The 13,129-nt window shown below is 39.3% G+C and overlaps 1 protein-coding gene across 5 annotated transcripts in view; it reads right to left on the minus strand.

Moving 5' to 3' along the window:
* Nucleotides 1-13,129, minus strand: part of msi2 (musashi RNA binding protein 2) — a 299,781-nt gene that overhangs the window by 24,614 nt on the left and 262,038 nt on the right. For 3 of the 5 annotated variants that reach the window (XM_023342230.1, XM_023342228.1, XM_023342227.1), the window contains exon 11: nt 11,290-11,409. In XM_023342230.1, coding sequence (XP_023197998.1) covers nt 11,290-11,409 — 120 coding nt within the window. The remainder of the gene's footprint in view (nt 1-11,289; nt 11,410-13,129) is intronic. The other 2 variants (XM_023342231.1, XM_023342229.1) reach the window with 1 other exon arrangement.

Below are 13,129 nucleotides of genomic sequence, written 5' to 3' on the forward strand. Positions count from 1 at the left end.
ATAAATTAGGTGAAGTTATAACCAAACTTTTGAGACTCTGCATAAAATTTTGGCCTTGCCTCACTCCTTCATTCAAATCAAGAGCCTCACAATATTAGTAAGGCGTCCTTTGATGGCAGCATGTTGAAAGGGGTTTGTGGAATTGAGTCGTCTTAACTTGTAACTACAGATGTTTTCGAAAATGTCCTGGTTTTAAAGCTACAAAAAGAAACTCAGATTGACGATCCAGTTAGATCCATGATGCATCTTTAAAATTCCAGTTCTCACAAACAATCCTTCGATGTGAAAACCAATTCCTAAAATAGTGAACAGCGAGCTGACACATTTTGCCATTTTGTCTGACAAGTCCCACATATCAGGCGGGTATCTGTAGGTGGTGACATAAACTAAAGGAACCAATACACCGTGACACAGAACGCTGCACAGAGAAAGTTTTTCTTCCATATGTCACATCAGGAAATGTTTTCTGACTTTATATTACATTTGAACAAATAATAAAGCGCGAGGAGCTGGCAGCAAGCATGCTGCTGTGTTGTTTGCACGTGTGGGAGGCTCAGGTAAGATGCTGGCATGCTTGCCGCATTCGGGGGGGAAAGCTGGGAAAAGAGTAGAACTCCGAAACGAACACGCAGGCACACATTTTCCGGAGCCATATATTTTCATCAGTGGTTATCTGATCCGTTATGCAGCGTGAGACCGGGCAAAGTGTGCCCACAGCTGCATTAGTATCACCGATCATATCGCCATGTGCCTCAGACCGTCCCACTATTAATATTCACACAATCTATCCGGAACAATGGGCCTTTCTTGGACTCTTTTTTTTTTTTTTCCACTGGTCACTAATTGGATGTAATTACTCATCTACAAAACAAATGAGCGTGCTGAGGTTGCCTTGGAGACTGGATCAGGGGGCCCAGCAGTGCGAATCGTTTGCGGGGCTTCATTTATACTGATAATTATCTCCCTTGCACCCACTCCATCCCCCCCGCCCTCCCTCCCTGCCCTCAGTGACCAAAACTGGCTGTGAAGCAATGGAGGGGGGAGTGTCCTGCAGTCATCTGTTACTGACATCATCGGGGTGGCACTCTGTAAGTGGATAAATGCCCTGCTCTTGTTCCCACTTTGCCAGGTGACTGCCTTTAAGGAGGAATCACAAACCTTGAAAGTACTTCTTCTCTTGTTCTCCCTACTTAGAAAATAAAATTTATCACACTTATGATAATACAGAGCCTCTTGAGACTTCAGGGTGGGAAAATCTATAACGTGTACTTTCCTTAGAAGCCAGGAAACTAAATGATTAACGTAGATTTTTTTTCATCTTAATGTTAACAAAATACTTAAATGAAGCCAAATGTCATCTAATGATCAGCAAAATGACTAATTTTGAACATGCGGTGTTGAAAACTTCAACCTGTTTTACATTTTATATAATAGACAACTAAGGGTGGGTGATACGCAACATATTCCCAATTGATATTTGTCACTCCATCAAATTACAATGGGAAATGTACAGCTCTGGAAAAAATTAAGAGACCACTGCATTGAAAACTTCATGGTTATTTTCATTGATTTCTGAACTCTTTCTGACTAATGTTCCTGTTAAAACATTAGTATTGTTGTTTCTAAATGAATATCTACTCATTTTCTTTGCATTAATTGAGGTCTGAAAGCACTGCATCTTTTTCGTTATTTTGACCATTTCTCATTTTCTGCAAATAAATACAAAATTTTCGCTTGGAATTTATGAGGCATGTCAGTAGTTCATACCATAAAAGAACAATGTTCATTTTACTCAAACATACCCATAAAAAGTAAAATCAGAGAAACTGATAATTTCAAGTGGTCTTCCAGAGCTGTACGTGTGCAGGTGACGTTTGGATTTTTTTTGGGACATACAATGTAAAAATTATATGAACTGATTTGACAATTTATAGAACAAAAGTCCAAAAATGTAGGAATTTGTTGCCAAAAAATACAAAGCCACCTATTTGGTGGCTTTGTAAAATAGTCCCAAATAGTGCCTATTTGGGACTATTTGTCCCAAATGGCTTTAAACAGGATGAAAACGGTAAACCACAGGATGTAGCGAAAGCAGTTTTGCACTTGTGCAGTTTCAGCTAAGAACTCAAACACTAGAATTTGCACGATCGTTACGTATTCACCGTCTGGTTGATTACTCTACGCAAATGCCAGTTGCTGCAGCTCCATCATGAAGCTCTGAAAAAGATTTTCACCAGCAGAAATACAGCTAAATATGAAAAGATCAGCCCCAGATGGAGACAGTGCGGCTTGGCTGTAACTATCTTGGAGATGAAAATGCATAAAAACAAATTTCCATTGATGTCACAAATGGCAAGAAAATATACATACTGGCCATAAAATTGTTAAATACCAATTGTATACACTGCTAGATCTATATAGGGGTAAACATGCTTGTTTTGAAGCATTTCTAAGGTTTATCCAGAAGAAATAGCCTATTTTCCTTTTTTTAAAATTCTGTACGGTTCTTTAATGTTTCCCTCATGTGATTTGGCTGTGAATGAGCCAAATTGCTCAGAAAAGACTTACCCTGCAGCAGATTTTTTTTTTTATGGAAGTGCATATGTTTGCTGGAGACTATTTATATTTTAGTTTTTGTTTCACTTTGTACTTGCTTTAATTTGTAACAACAGGTAGTTCAACAGTAGTAAGCATTATTAAACTGGAGGAAAAAAGCCTGTCTGTTTTCTCAAATCTACCATTGCAGTTACTATTTAAAAAAAATACTAACTGACCATAGGATGCCGCCTTTCTGTTCTATGTCTGAGAAAATAAATCGTCGCTGCACATGGAGGCACTCTGGAGAAAGTAAAAGCTTTTCTTGCAGCTGGAAGGAGTTTGTGTGGGCCATTACGCATTAGTTGTTATTTCTTCTGTGAGTCTTTTGACTTCAATCAAGCATTTCTATTATCATAATTCAGAGAGTAACTCAAGAGGCCAAAGGGAAAAAAACAAAAAAAAAAACTATCCTAAAAGAACAATTGTCGCAGAGCTCACTTGTCGTCCAATCGCCCAACCTTATAGATCACCACAAAACGGCACATAATTATGATAGAATAAGAAAATAGAAACCTTTTGTTTTTATCCATCACATAAAATCCCAGTAAAAAATAAGAAAAAGTGGTGTGAATACTTTCGCAGGGCACTTTCTATAAATAACAGCACAGTTATTTGCTCAGTCGACAAATACTGGAACCTGGGGAACGCAACAATCTATCACCAAAAGTTATTTTCATGCCATCAAGCAGGAATCGTTCATGCAGTCACTCCTCCGTCTCCCTCGCGGCAGCAGTGAGATTCCTCAGCGGGCCTCAAACCACATCGCTCTACAGAAGATGTCAATAAAGCTGACACGCGGCTCCTTAAATTAGCTTTGAATTTTAGAACTACCATAATTAGCTCTTCCATTTTCACCAATGTCATTTAAAAAATAGTGTGAAAGAAACTAACAGCTCTTTTGCTGTCTGGCCTTGCTTTCACTTTCCATTTGAAATAATCTTTTCTGTATGAATGGCTGAGTAATTAACAGCACTAGACACTCTTTTCAGAGAGCACAGACATTTCATAAATAATACATATTTAATGTCTTTTCATTTTGTGTTCAGAGAGGCTTGGCTAATGAATTTTAACAGATGATTTCTTCTTGGATTAACTCACCCATACTCAGGCCTCTGTTTTCTTTACTTTAAATTTTATGCCTGCTTTTCCATTTTCTTTGTGTTTCAATCAAGAGCGGAATCAAGATAAAAAAAAAAAAAAAAAAGGACCTGCTGATCCATGTTCACCTTACACCGCTGTTGGGAAATGATTCTGAAGAGTTACAGGAAGGGAAGAAGAAATGTGAACACTGAAAAAACAATTTAACAGCGAAATGAATCAGCTGACATTGGTTTCCCTGCAGGGGAAAGCACTAAATGATTTTGAATGCAGATTTTAACCTGAGAGGCATCTGGTTTACTTGGGACTTAGAAAGGGCACTCAGTTATCGACAGTCGGCACAGATTATTCCATCGCGAGCAGGTTTAGAGTTGACAGCGCTGGCCTTTTGGCTGGCTGTTTTTTTTTTTTTCTTTTTTCAAGCATGTCCGGTCAGGCTTAAGTGCTCAGAAGAAATCTGAGTCATGGGGAGAGAAGTCTGACAGTGAAACCGCTGACATGTAATGACCATCTACATAAATTATACAACCAGTGATAGTAATCCATGCACTGTTTGTTAACAAATGTTAGAAAATGTCATTTGAATGACTTCTCAAATTTGTAATTTGATTTAAGATGCACAGTTTGAGGCAAAAGTTCCTTACATTTGTTATGGGTGTAAATGTTTGAAAGTTTTAGCATGTTTTTCTCCTGCCAAAATTATTATTAAATAACTTTTAGTATTTATTAATGCAAGACTTGGGTGCAAAATTTTGAAATTACTTGATTTTTTTTTTTTAGATATGCTCACAGATATACCACTAATAAAGTTTGGTAAAACGTCCCTTGGCAGCTTGCAGAGAAAGTGCATCTATCAACAAACTTTTTGACCAATCTCAACACAAGAAGTTTTGCAGGAGTTCCTTTAAAGTGGTTGGCTTTCTGGGAAAGGTCAGGATGTGAAATACAGTCCATGAATTTTCAGTAGAGATGAAGTTACATTCATTCTAGCTTTTTCATGTCAGCCTGCTTTTATCTATTCCATTGATGTGAGTTTGAGATTGTTATCCTGTGGGAAAGTTTCAACCAACTAGATTTAGAGCGGAGGATGAAACATGTGGAGGGTGTGCACCATCTTTGCACAGCCTCCAGGCCAGTGGCAGTGAGACTGGGCCCTTAGCATGATACTTGCACCACCATGCTTGACATTTGACAGAGTTCTTAGGTTTTAAATTCTTTATTTTAATTCCTTCAACAATATGTGATATTATTGTATCTAAACAGATCAATTTTGAACACACTGACTATTTCCTTTTCTCTGAGGGTGACAGTTTGGGTTACAGTTAAATGATTCATAATCCCAACCACACTATGGAACTGGTTTTAACATCAGTAAAGTAGACAAGCATTACATGATGAAATGGACCAGATCAGAGGTCACAAATACACATTAGACGTCCCTTTAGAAAGGAAAAATGGGAAAATGCTAAAATATGTCGCCCAAATCTTCTCTGAATCAACAGGCACATAATTTCTCTTCATCATGCTATGACCCACATATGTGAGGGAATCTAGGTATATATTGAGCCTGAAAGTTTATTTCTGAACCTGTGTTGATCAATGAAAATCAGCAATCAAGTGTTTTTTCTCTTTTTAAATCCCAGACATTGTCCGCTGTGCTATCAATCAAGCATGAAAAAAAAGTAGTTGAAATGGATAATAAAAAAGCCTTAAATTAATATGACATCATCCCTTTCTGGGCGCCATAAATTAGTATCAATTGTGTTCTGGTCTCAACACAGTGTCAGATAAATGGGTTTTCCTCCTTTCTAATGCTACTAATTCATATCACACCTAAATTTACCTAAATTTTTGGCATAATTCAAACAGACTGCAAACAGAAAATGGCATTGCTTTTCATTACTGGACATAAATTCAGGCGATAAGGGGTTAACCCCCCATGACGGATGTGAGTTACTGTATTTCCAAACTACTTTAAACGGAATATAAAGCCCCGTTGATGGAAGGGATCTAATTTTATTCAATGCATGTACTGTTAGGGCTGCAGAAGATTACTTCCTCTAAGTTTTCTTTAGAGAGTGTGTTTTGTGTGCGGCCCCTGGAGGGCAAAGCGCTGACGTCCCTGAAGGCCTGTGCCTGTAACCTCCGAGCATCTGCTCCCCACAGCTGTGAGAGAGCCACCGCTCTGCGGTGGGGGGTGCAAAGGGACGCTTTGCCCTCCCTGTTGTGTCAACCGTTTCCCTAGGCCTTGAGACAAAAACGTGAGCAGGCAGGACGGACTTGGCATGTCTGCTCATGATTCTTCACACCAAATACGGGGAGAGAGCTCCTGGCCTCGGAGCTGAGCTCTACAGATTAGCATCTGGGACAAACGACAAATGGACCCGAGCTCACCATGAGGCAGGCTGATTAAGTTCTCTGCACACAGCCACTCCTCCTCTCCTCTTGGGCATGGCTGTACATCACAGAACTTGTTGGGAGGGAATTGATATTAATCTTAATTTAAAAATGTCTGTCACATAAGTTTTCTTCTTTCTGTCAGTGGAGGGCGGTGGAGGGAAAAAAGCGTGTGGAAGATGAGTAGAGAGAAGAACAAAGATACGCAGCAGCTATCTAATCACCATTAGAATGGATTTCTAATGATGTGAAGATTCTCTCACACTCTTTTTATTTTTTTAACCTTATAATTCCCCCACAGCTAACTCGGAGTCGAAACAAGGAAATCAGCAGAATGCAGCAGAAATTGTTTTGAGTACGCTACAAGTAAACTATGGATCTATGAAGACAACTGACACAACTCTGAAGTTCTCTGAAGTGTCAGTATTCATCTGCATCTCTCTTTTTATCTGAAAGATCGCAAATAGACTGACTTTATAAAGAGAGAGCTTCAGAATATGAAATCATCTTTTCATCAGATAGTTAATGCCAGTCGGCTCCAAGAGTTGGATGCTGTTGCAGAGTGGCTTAGATGATTTCTCACCATTTTTCCAGTCATCACATAGCTGTTCACTATTATTTAATACTGATTTATGTAAATTATACGTCTTAGTGTTGAGCCTGAGGCTGGACTACATGAATTCAGCATGTAGCTACCTGCACTAGAACTGCCTATTCCCTCTTCTTCAGGCCTTCCCATGCAGAATTTCATCCCAGCCACCATACTTTGCCAATCCGACTTCCAGTGGGGCCTCGCTGTAGCTCAAACCAGATTCAAAACGGCAACGGCAGATTACAAAGCAGAGTACGGGGTTGGCTCCTCTCTAGCTCCAGGCAATGGTAAACTCTGTGCTGTAGCCAGATCTCTGTGATCTCCCTCCTGCCTAAAGCTACAGCCTCTGAAACAAGCCTACAAAAAGTGCTTCGGGACCGGTCCTTGCTGTGCAACAAGCTACACGGTGGAGATCAGGGCAGCAAAACGCCTCTTTAAACCAAGACTAAGGCCTCACTTTCACAATAGTTACACAAACGCCTCAGATTTGGGTTTCATAAAACAAAACATGTCTTTCTCATCAACACACTTTTAATGTACTAGCTCATGCACCTATTTTTGTGTCTTAAGTTGTTATTCCCCCTGTATCAGTTTTACATTTGGTCACCTTATAACACCAAACTTTAATTTATTTTATTAGTATTTTATATGAAAGGGCACCATAAAAATGTTGCAGAATTGTGAAATGAAAGAAAAAATAATATATGGGTTTCTAAATATTTCACAAATGAAAGTCTGAAAAGTGTGGGATGTATCTGACTTCAGCCACCCGGAGTCAATATTATGTAGAAATGCAGTTAGCCTCAGTTAGCTGGGACTTTTTTGAGGTACATTTCAACCAGTGTTTCTTCATCCTGTTTTATAAGCTGCCAGTTTGCTGTGTATACAGACTATGCAACTCGGTTGAGTTTGATAGTATGAGAAGGAACAGTTTGGGTTTCTACTAAAGTTCAGAGAATGTATTTTTTCATTGCTGCACCTCATAAAGACACTAGATTTGTAGCCATTTTGTTTTCATTTTTTGCCTACTTCACACCTGTTGATTTTTAAAATCTGCCTCCACAGCAGCTTCACTCTTCCTGCTGAAGAAATGCATCCACACAGGATGATGCTGCCACCAATACGTTTCACTGTGAAGGATAGTCAATACTCTTCACTACCCTGTGAGGATTTTAGTTTTATATAATTTTGAAAATACGCAACAATTTTGGCCTCATCTGACCTGAACACTTTTCAGATTTTAATCATTTAAAAATCACGTATCATGTTACTTCCATTTTCTGATTCTGCACCACTTTGTGTTGGTCCACTACACTAAATCCCAGGCTAACAGGGTGTTATTACTTTTGGCAAGGGACTGCATAAGTATGCAAGAGGCACATTAGGTTTTGATAGAAGGCACAAATTAATCAAAGACAGAAGTGAGCAATAGGATCTAATAGAAAATGCAGCAAGAGCCACATCTTTTAGTGGCTGTTGGTGTTTTACACCACTGCGGCAGTGTTCAGGAGTGTGTTTTCTGCAAGAAGCAGGACACAGAGAGACATCCAAAATACACCTTGTCATCAGCCGCGGTCTGTCACAAACAGGGGAAGTGAGCAGCTGTCATTTTTGTCTGTTGAACACTGGAAGTGGAGCAAGTGCCCTCTCCCAGCGATGGAAAATGTGTCCCACATGCCAACGACAATCTGTGCGAATCGCCGACAATGTGCAGACAAGCACCACTGCACACAAAAACGCTGCACAAAAAGGGTCATTGTCATATATTTGCATACACCCAAGAAAAATCCTTATGGGTGAGGATGTCTTTTCCCGGACTTCTTGTGACTTAACAGCTGACACTGCATAGACTCTGCTTCTATCAAACTGGTTCAATGTAGACAAACATATGTATATGTACAACCTGTGGTGCTCTGTGGGAACTGTAGGTGGAGTCAAAGCACAAAGAATCCCCACTTTTAAAAAGGACCCTATTTTTCCACCAACAATAGAAAAAAACCCTTGTTTGGACAAAAAAATTAGAAAATTTAGCAAAAAATAAATAAAGAGACTAGGAGAATTGCCATTCCTCAGCCGACACTGGGCCGACCGCTGCAAATAAAACCGTAAGATGGGATGGAGATGCAGCCGCATTTCCCCAGACGGCACAAACGTAGGACGGTCAAGCCTGAGCAATCTGTGTCCTCCTGTTGGTTTGTGTCTGTATAGAGTGCTGAGAGCTTCACGCATGAATCCTTCAGCCTCATCACAAAGGCTACAACGCAGCGTAATAAATCAATATTGGCCAAAAAGTTAAAAACAGAAGTTGTATATTGGTTTTCTTAAATATCTCATTCTGATGCAGCTATTTTCATATCCAATTGTTGTTTTTTAAGATAGTTTTGCCTCGTTCTAAGAAAGGACGGACCTTCTTAATATTCCCTCGACTGTTTAAGCGTTCTAGAAAAACGGCCCATGATGTCACTGTTTTCCCCTCTAGCGCGCCACCTCTCAGCCTCTGTTCATAATCATTTACTTGTCTTCCTTCCATTTGCAGCTGTCAGAATTAAACTGTACATAATGGCTGCCATCAAGCCTCCTGGTTCGCGGCTGCTGCTAACCCCAAATCAACATTCCTGCTTCTTAGTAATGCTCGATGCGATTGTCAGGCCAAATTGTTTGTTTTGAAAAAGCTAAATCAAACCACCCGACGCAAAAGAAATAGCACCTGATTGGCCTCCGACGTTCCCTTTGTTGATTTGAATTAAATTCGAAGTGGGACAAGAGGGGGAATTTGCAGACGTGTAGTTTTCATATGCTGCTGCTGCTCTCCGTGTTTAAGGGAGTTCATTTCACATCACACGATGTTAAACAGATTTTATCTGCTGACTTTTTTGAGCTACTGCACAAACCAGGTGGGATCTGAGTAACAATTAAAACACTCTCTCCAGCAAGTTCCTAATGGTATGGCTGATTAGTGAAGACACCCCCTTTTCTAAAGGCAGCAGGCTGTGTGTTCAGTCAGGGGAAGCCATTATTGACAGCTATTGAATGATCTACAGTTCTAAGGGTGGGAAAAGCAGGATGTCTAAATGAAGTAGACACGCTGATCAATGCTGTTTAAGACGGAAAGAAACTAGCATCCTGTTTTTGGGACCAAATGTCGTTGCAGAAATCTGTCTGTCATGACAGGATGTGCACAGACAGCATGGTTTACTGGAGTAAATATAAATGAACCTAATCTCTGTTTAAACAGCTGTGCTTACTTCTAAGCCACTAAGATAGAAGTAAAACTTTGACAGTAATTATAGCGTCTTGCATCCTTGCAACCACAAACATCAATGTTTTTTTTTCTTTTATCTTGATTTGATGTATTAGACCAGCATTAAGTAACATCAGGGAGAAAGTTGATGAAGAGTTGAAGGTTTATAAAACAAACCCCAATGCTCAACACGAACATGGACTCAACACCATGGTGGCAGTAACATACTGTGGGGATGGGTTTCTTCAGGATAAAGCTTGTCATAGCTTATGTGAAAGCGGGCAAAGTTAAATACAGAGGAATCCTGGAAGAAAACCTGTTAGAGGCTGAACAAGAATTGAGAGTGGAGTGGAAGTTCACCGTCTAGCAGGACAACAATCCTAATAACGCAGCGTTTAAATCAACCAATGTGTTAGAACCATGTCACTAAAAGAAAACCCCACAGGAGTGAAAAGAGGTTCTATAAAATATTGACTCAGACCAGACTCCTTAGTTCACTTTCTTGTTTGCAAAGATCTTTGAAAACCATGCTTCATTTTTCTTTCACTTCAAAATTATGCACTACTTTGTGTTGGTCTATTACAACAAACTCCAACAAGACACATTGACACTTGTGGTTGTATTGTGAAAACGTTTGAGTATTCTTGCAAATATCAACTCTAAAATATGGATACATCTGATATAAAAAGAACGATTACAAAGAAGACAATGGGAAAAGAAGTAGAATGACTGACTTGTCTGATATTGTATTTCCTCAATGCTTTAACCTTTATGGAGAAAATCCACCAATACAGTGAAACAATGTGCAATACGATGATGAACTATAACTTGAACTATAACTATGGTGAATTAAATGATAAAATGATGCCAAATGATAAAAAAAACATATCTACCATATTTACTTGAAAAGACAGAAGCTATAATTATGGTCTTATGGGCAATTTGTAACATTTTTACAATCAAAGTTGTTCAAAGAATAAGTTTAGATCACACCATATATTTTATTACGATTATTTTTTCAAGGATTGCTTGTAATTTCATCAACCGAGCCAAATTAAAACGACAAAAAATATCCATTACTCATAGAAATCTAATTATCTGGGAACATTTAGTACAAGACTTGCTCTGTTGTGGCTTATTTTTATTTTTTATTTTTATTTTTTGCAAACCCCAAATTAAATCGCAGGTTATTCTTTTAAGCAAATTGCATTGTTTTAATGTACATGTCAAGCTATGAATTAGTCAAAGCTACATGTCGTTGCTATTTGTGTTAAGGTTTTAGAGAACTACGTCTATGGGGAGAAGCAGAGCAGGAGAAGTTGAAGAGAGCAGCAGCCACACAGAACATGGACAGAGCGTTTACCTGGCCCTGTGCTCTGTGGGTACGCCAAGTAGCCGCCTCTTCCACGGGCCCCCCTACCTGAGCCACGCGCTGCTGCTACCGCCGCCGCCGCCACCGGTCCGTATGCCGTCGCTGGGAAGCCTGTGGGCACAAACACACGCGCATCACTTCCTGCACATGGAACGAGCGACGGGACCACGTCAATGCCAACGCTGAGCCGTGGGATCAGGCTACACAGCCCTCAGAGCCGGGAGTTCATGTCGGGGCGACGTCTACCAGCAGACACCTGCAGAGTCCGGAGTGACATCCAGAACCCTGGTGTGTGTGTGAAAACAGGAGGGGGTTTTAATGGATCACCTGCTCTAGAGGGGTTCTGGCACTCTTTGGACAGGGCTTCTGCAGGTTTCACCAACTCAAATTTAAGACTTTTAAAGACCACTATGAATGAAATTTAAGACCAGTATAAAGACAGAAATGTACATTATAATCGCCTATACATGTACATACTGTATATACATCTAAATATAAATATATATATATATATAGAAGATTTTTTATTTGTGACAGCAATTATAGATATTGTCGCATTCTTACTTTGAAAGTGATGAAAACATTAAATGCCATTCCTTTTGGATCATTTCCCTTATTTGTCACCAAGCTGCATCTGTGGCTCCATTCCCTATGGGTTCTGTACTCTCCTCCTTCTCAGCTGTATTTCCCTCAAGAGTAACAACTTTGCTGAAATAAAATTCTTCAGTAGGTAAGACAGGTGATTGACAAACTTTGTCCAAATAACTGCTGATAAATTTGCACTTAGCCATGACAGATGGAAAAGTTATCCAGCTAGCTAGCAAGAGTAACCAATCATCTAGTTAGCAATAGCCTGAAAGATTTATTCTTTTTTATACTTAAGTACTTAATTTTTAATTTTGTTGAGCAATTCTTCAAATCACACAAGAATGACCTGAGCAAACCTAGAAGTTAAGAGAAGGAAGCTATGCTAAACAATACGTAGGCTAAAAGACCTCAATATTTTTCAAGTCTGGGGGTTTTCAACGAACCACATGTAGATGTATTATTCAAAAACAGAGAAACATGGAAAAGTGATGAGAGCATCAATTATCAGCCAGGAAGTCATATGAAACCAGAACAAGATCCAAACTACAGCACTTGCCTGAGTTAAGGTGAGGATTCATGTTCAGATTGGTCACAAATACATCCAGTTCCATGCCACAGTCATCAGTAAAGTTTGTCTCACAATAAAAAAAAAACTTCCCAATGAACACCAGAAACTTTGGAGAATAATTTGTCAACTGATGGGGACAAATGTGAGTTTTTTTTGAAGGTGTGAGTCTTGTTACGTCTGACGAAAATCACACTAACACTGAACCATGACGGTTGTATTGTGATGGTCAGAGCTTCAATTAGTGCTTTGGTACCTGGAAGACTTGCCATAATTGACAGCACCAATAGGTCTGCTCTCAACCAGAAAACCCTGAAGAAGAATGTGCACCCATCAGTTTCTGACCTTAAACTTCACCTCTGGATGGCTAAAACTTCCACAACATATACGTTTTGGAGTTGCCTAGTCAAAGTCCAAAGAAAATCTGATTGAAATGCTGAGGCAGAATCTTCAACAGTGTCCATGTTGGCTTAATTCAGACAATTCTGCAAAGAAGAATGGGCCAAAATGGTGGCAATAACTTTTAGTTTTGCATAGTTTGGCTTGAATTGCTTTCGTTCTTAATTCAAAGGAATTATAATTTACAAAACAGCTTTTTACATTTACACACTTCATCTTTGTTTGATATCAAAATCTGTTTTTGTAATCGGACAAAAAGTAAAAACAACAAAAACCTGT

The sequence above is a fragment of the Xiphophorus maculatus genome, chromosome 11 (assembly GCF_002775205.1).
Source record: "Xiphophorus maculatus strain JP 163 A chromosome 11, X_maculatus-5.0-male, whole genome shotgun sequence".
Classification (NCBI taxonomy): domain Eukaryota; kingdom Metazoa; phylum Chordata; class Actinopteri; order Cyprinodontiformes; family Poeciliidae; genus Xiphophorus; species Xiphophorus maculatus.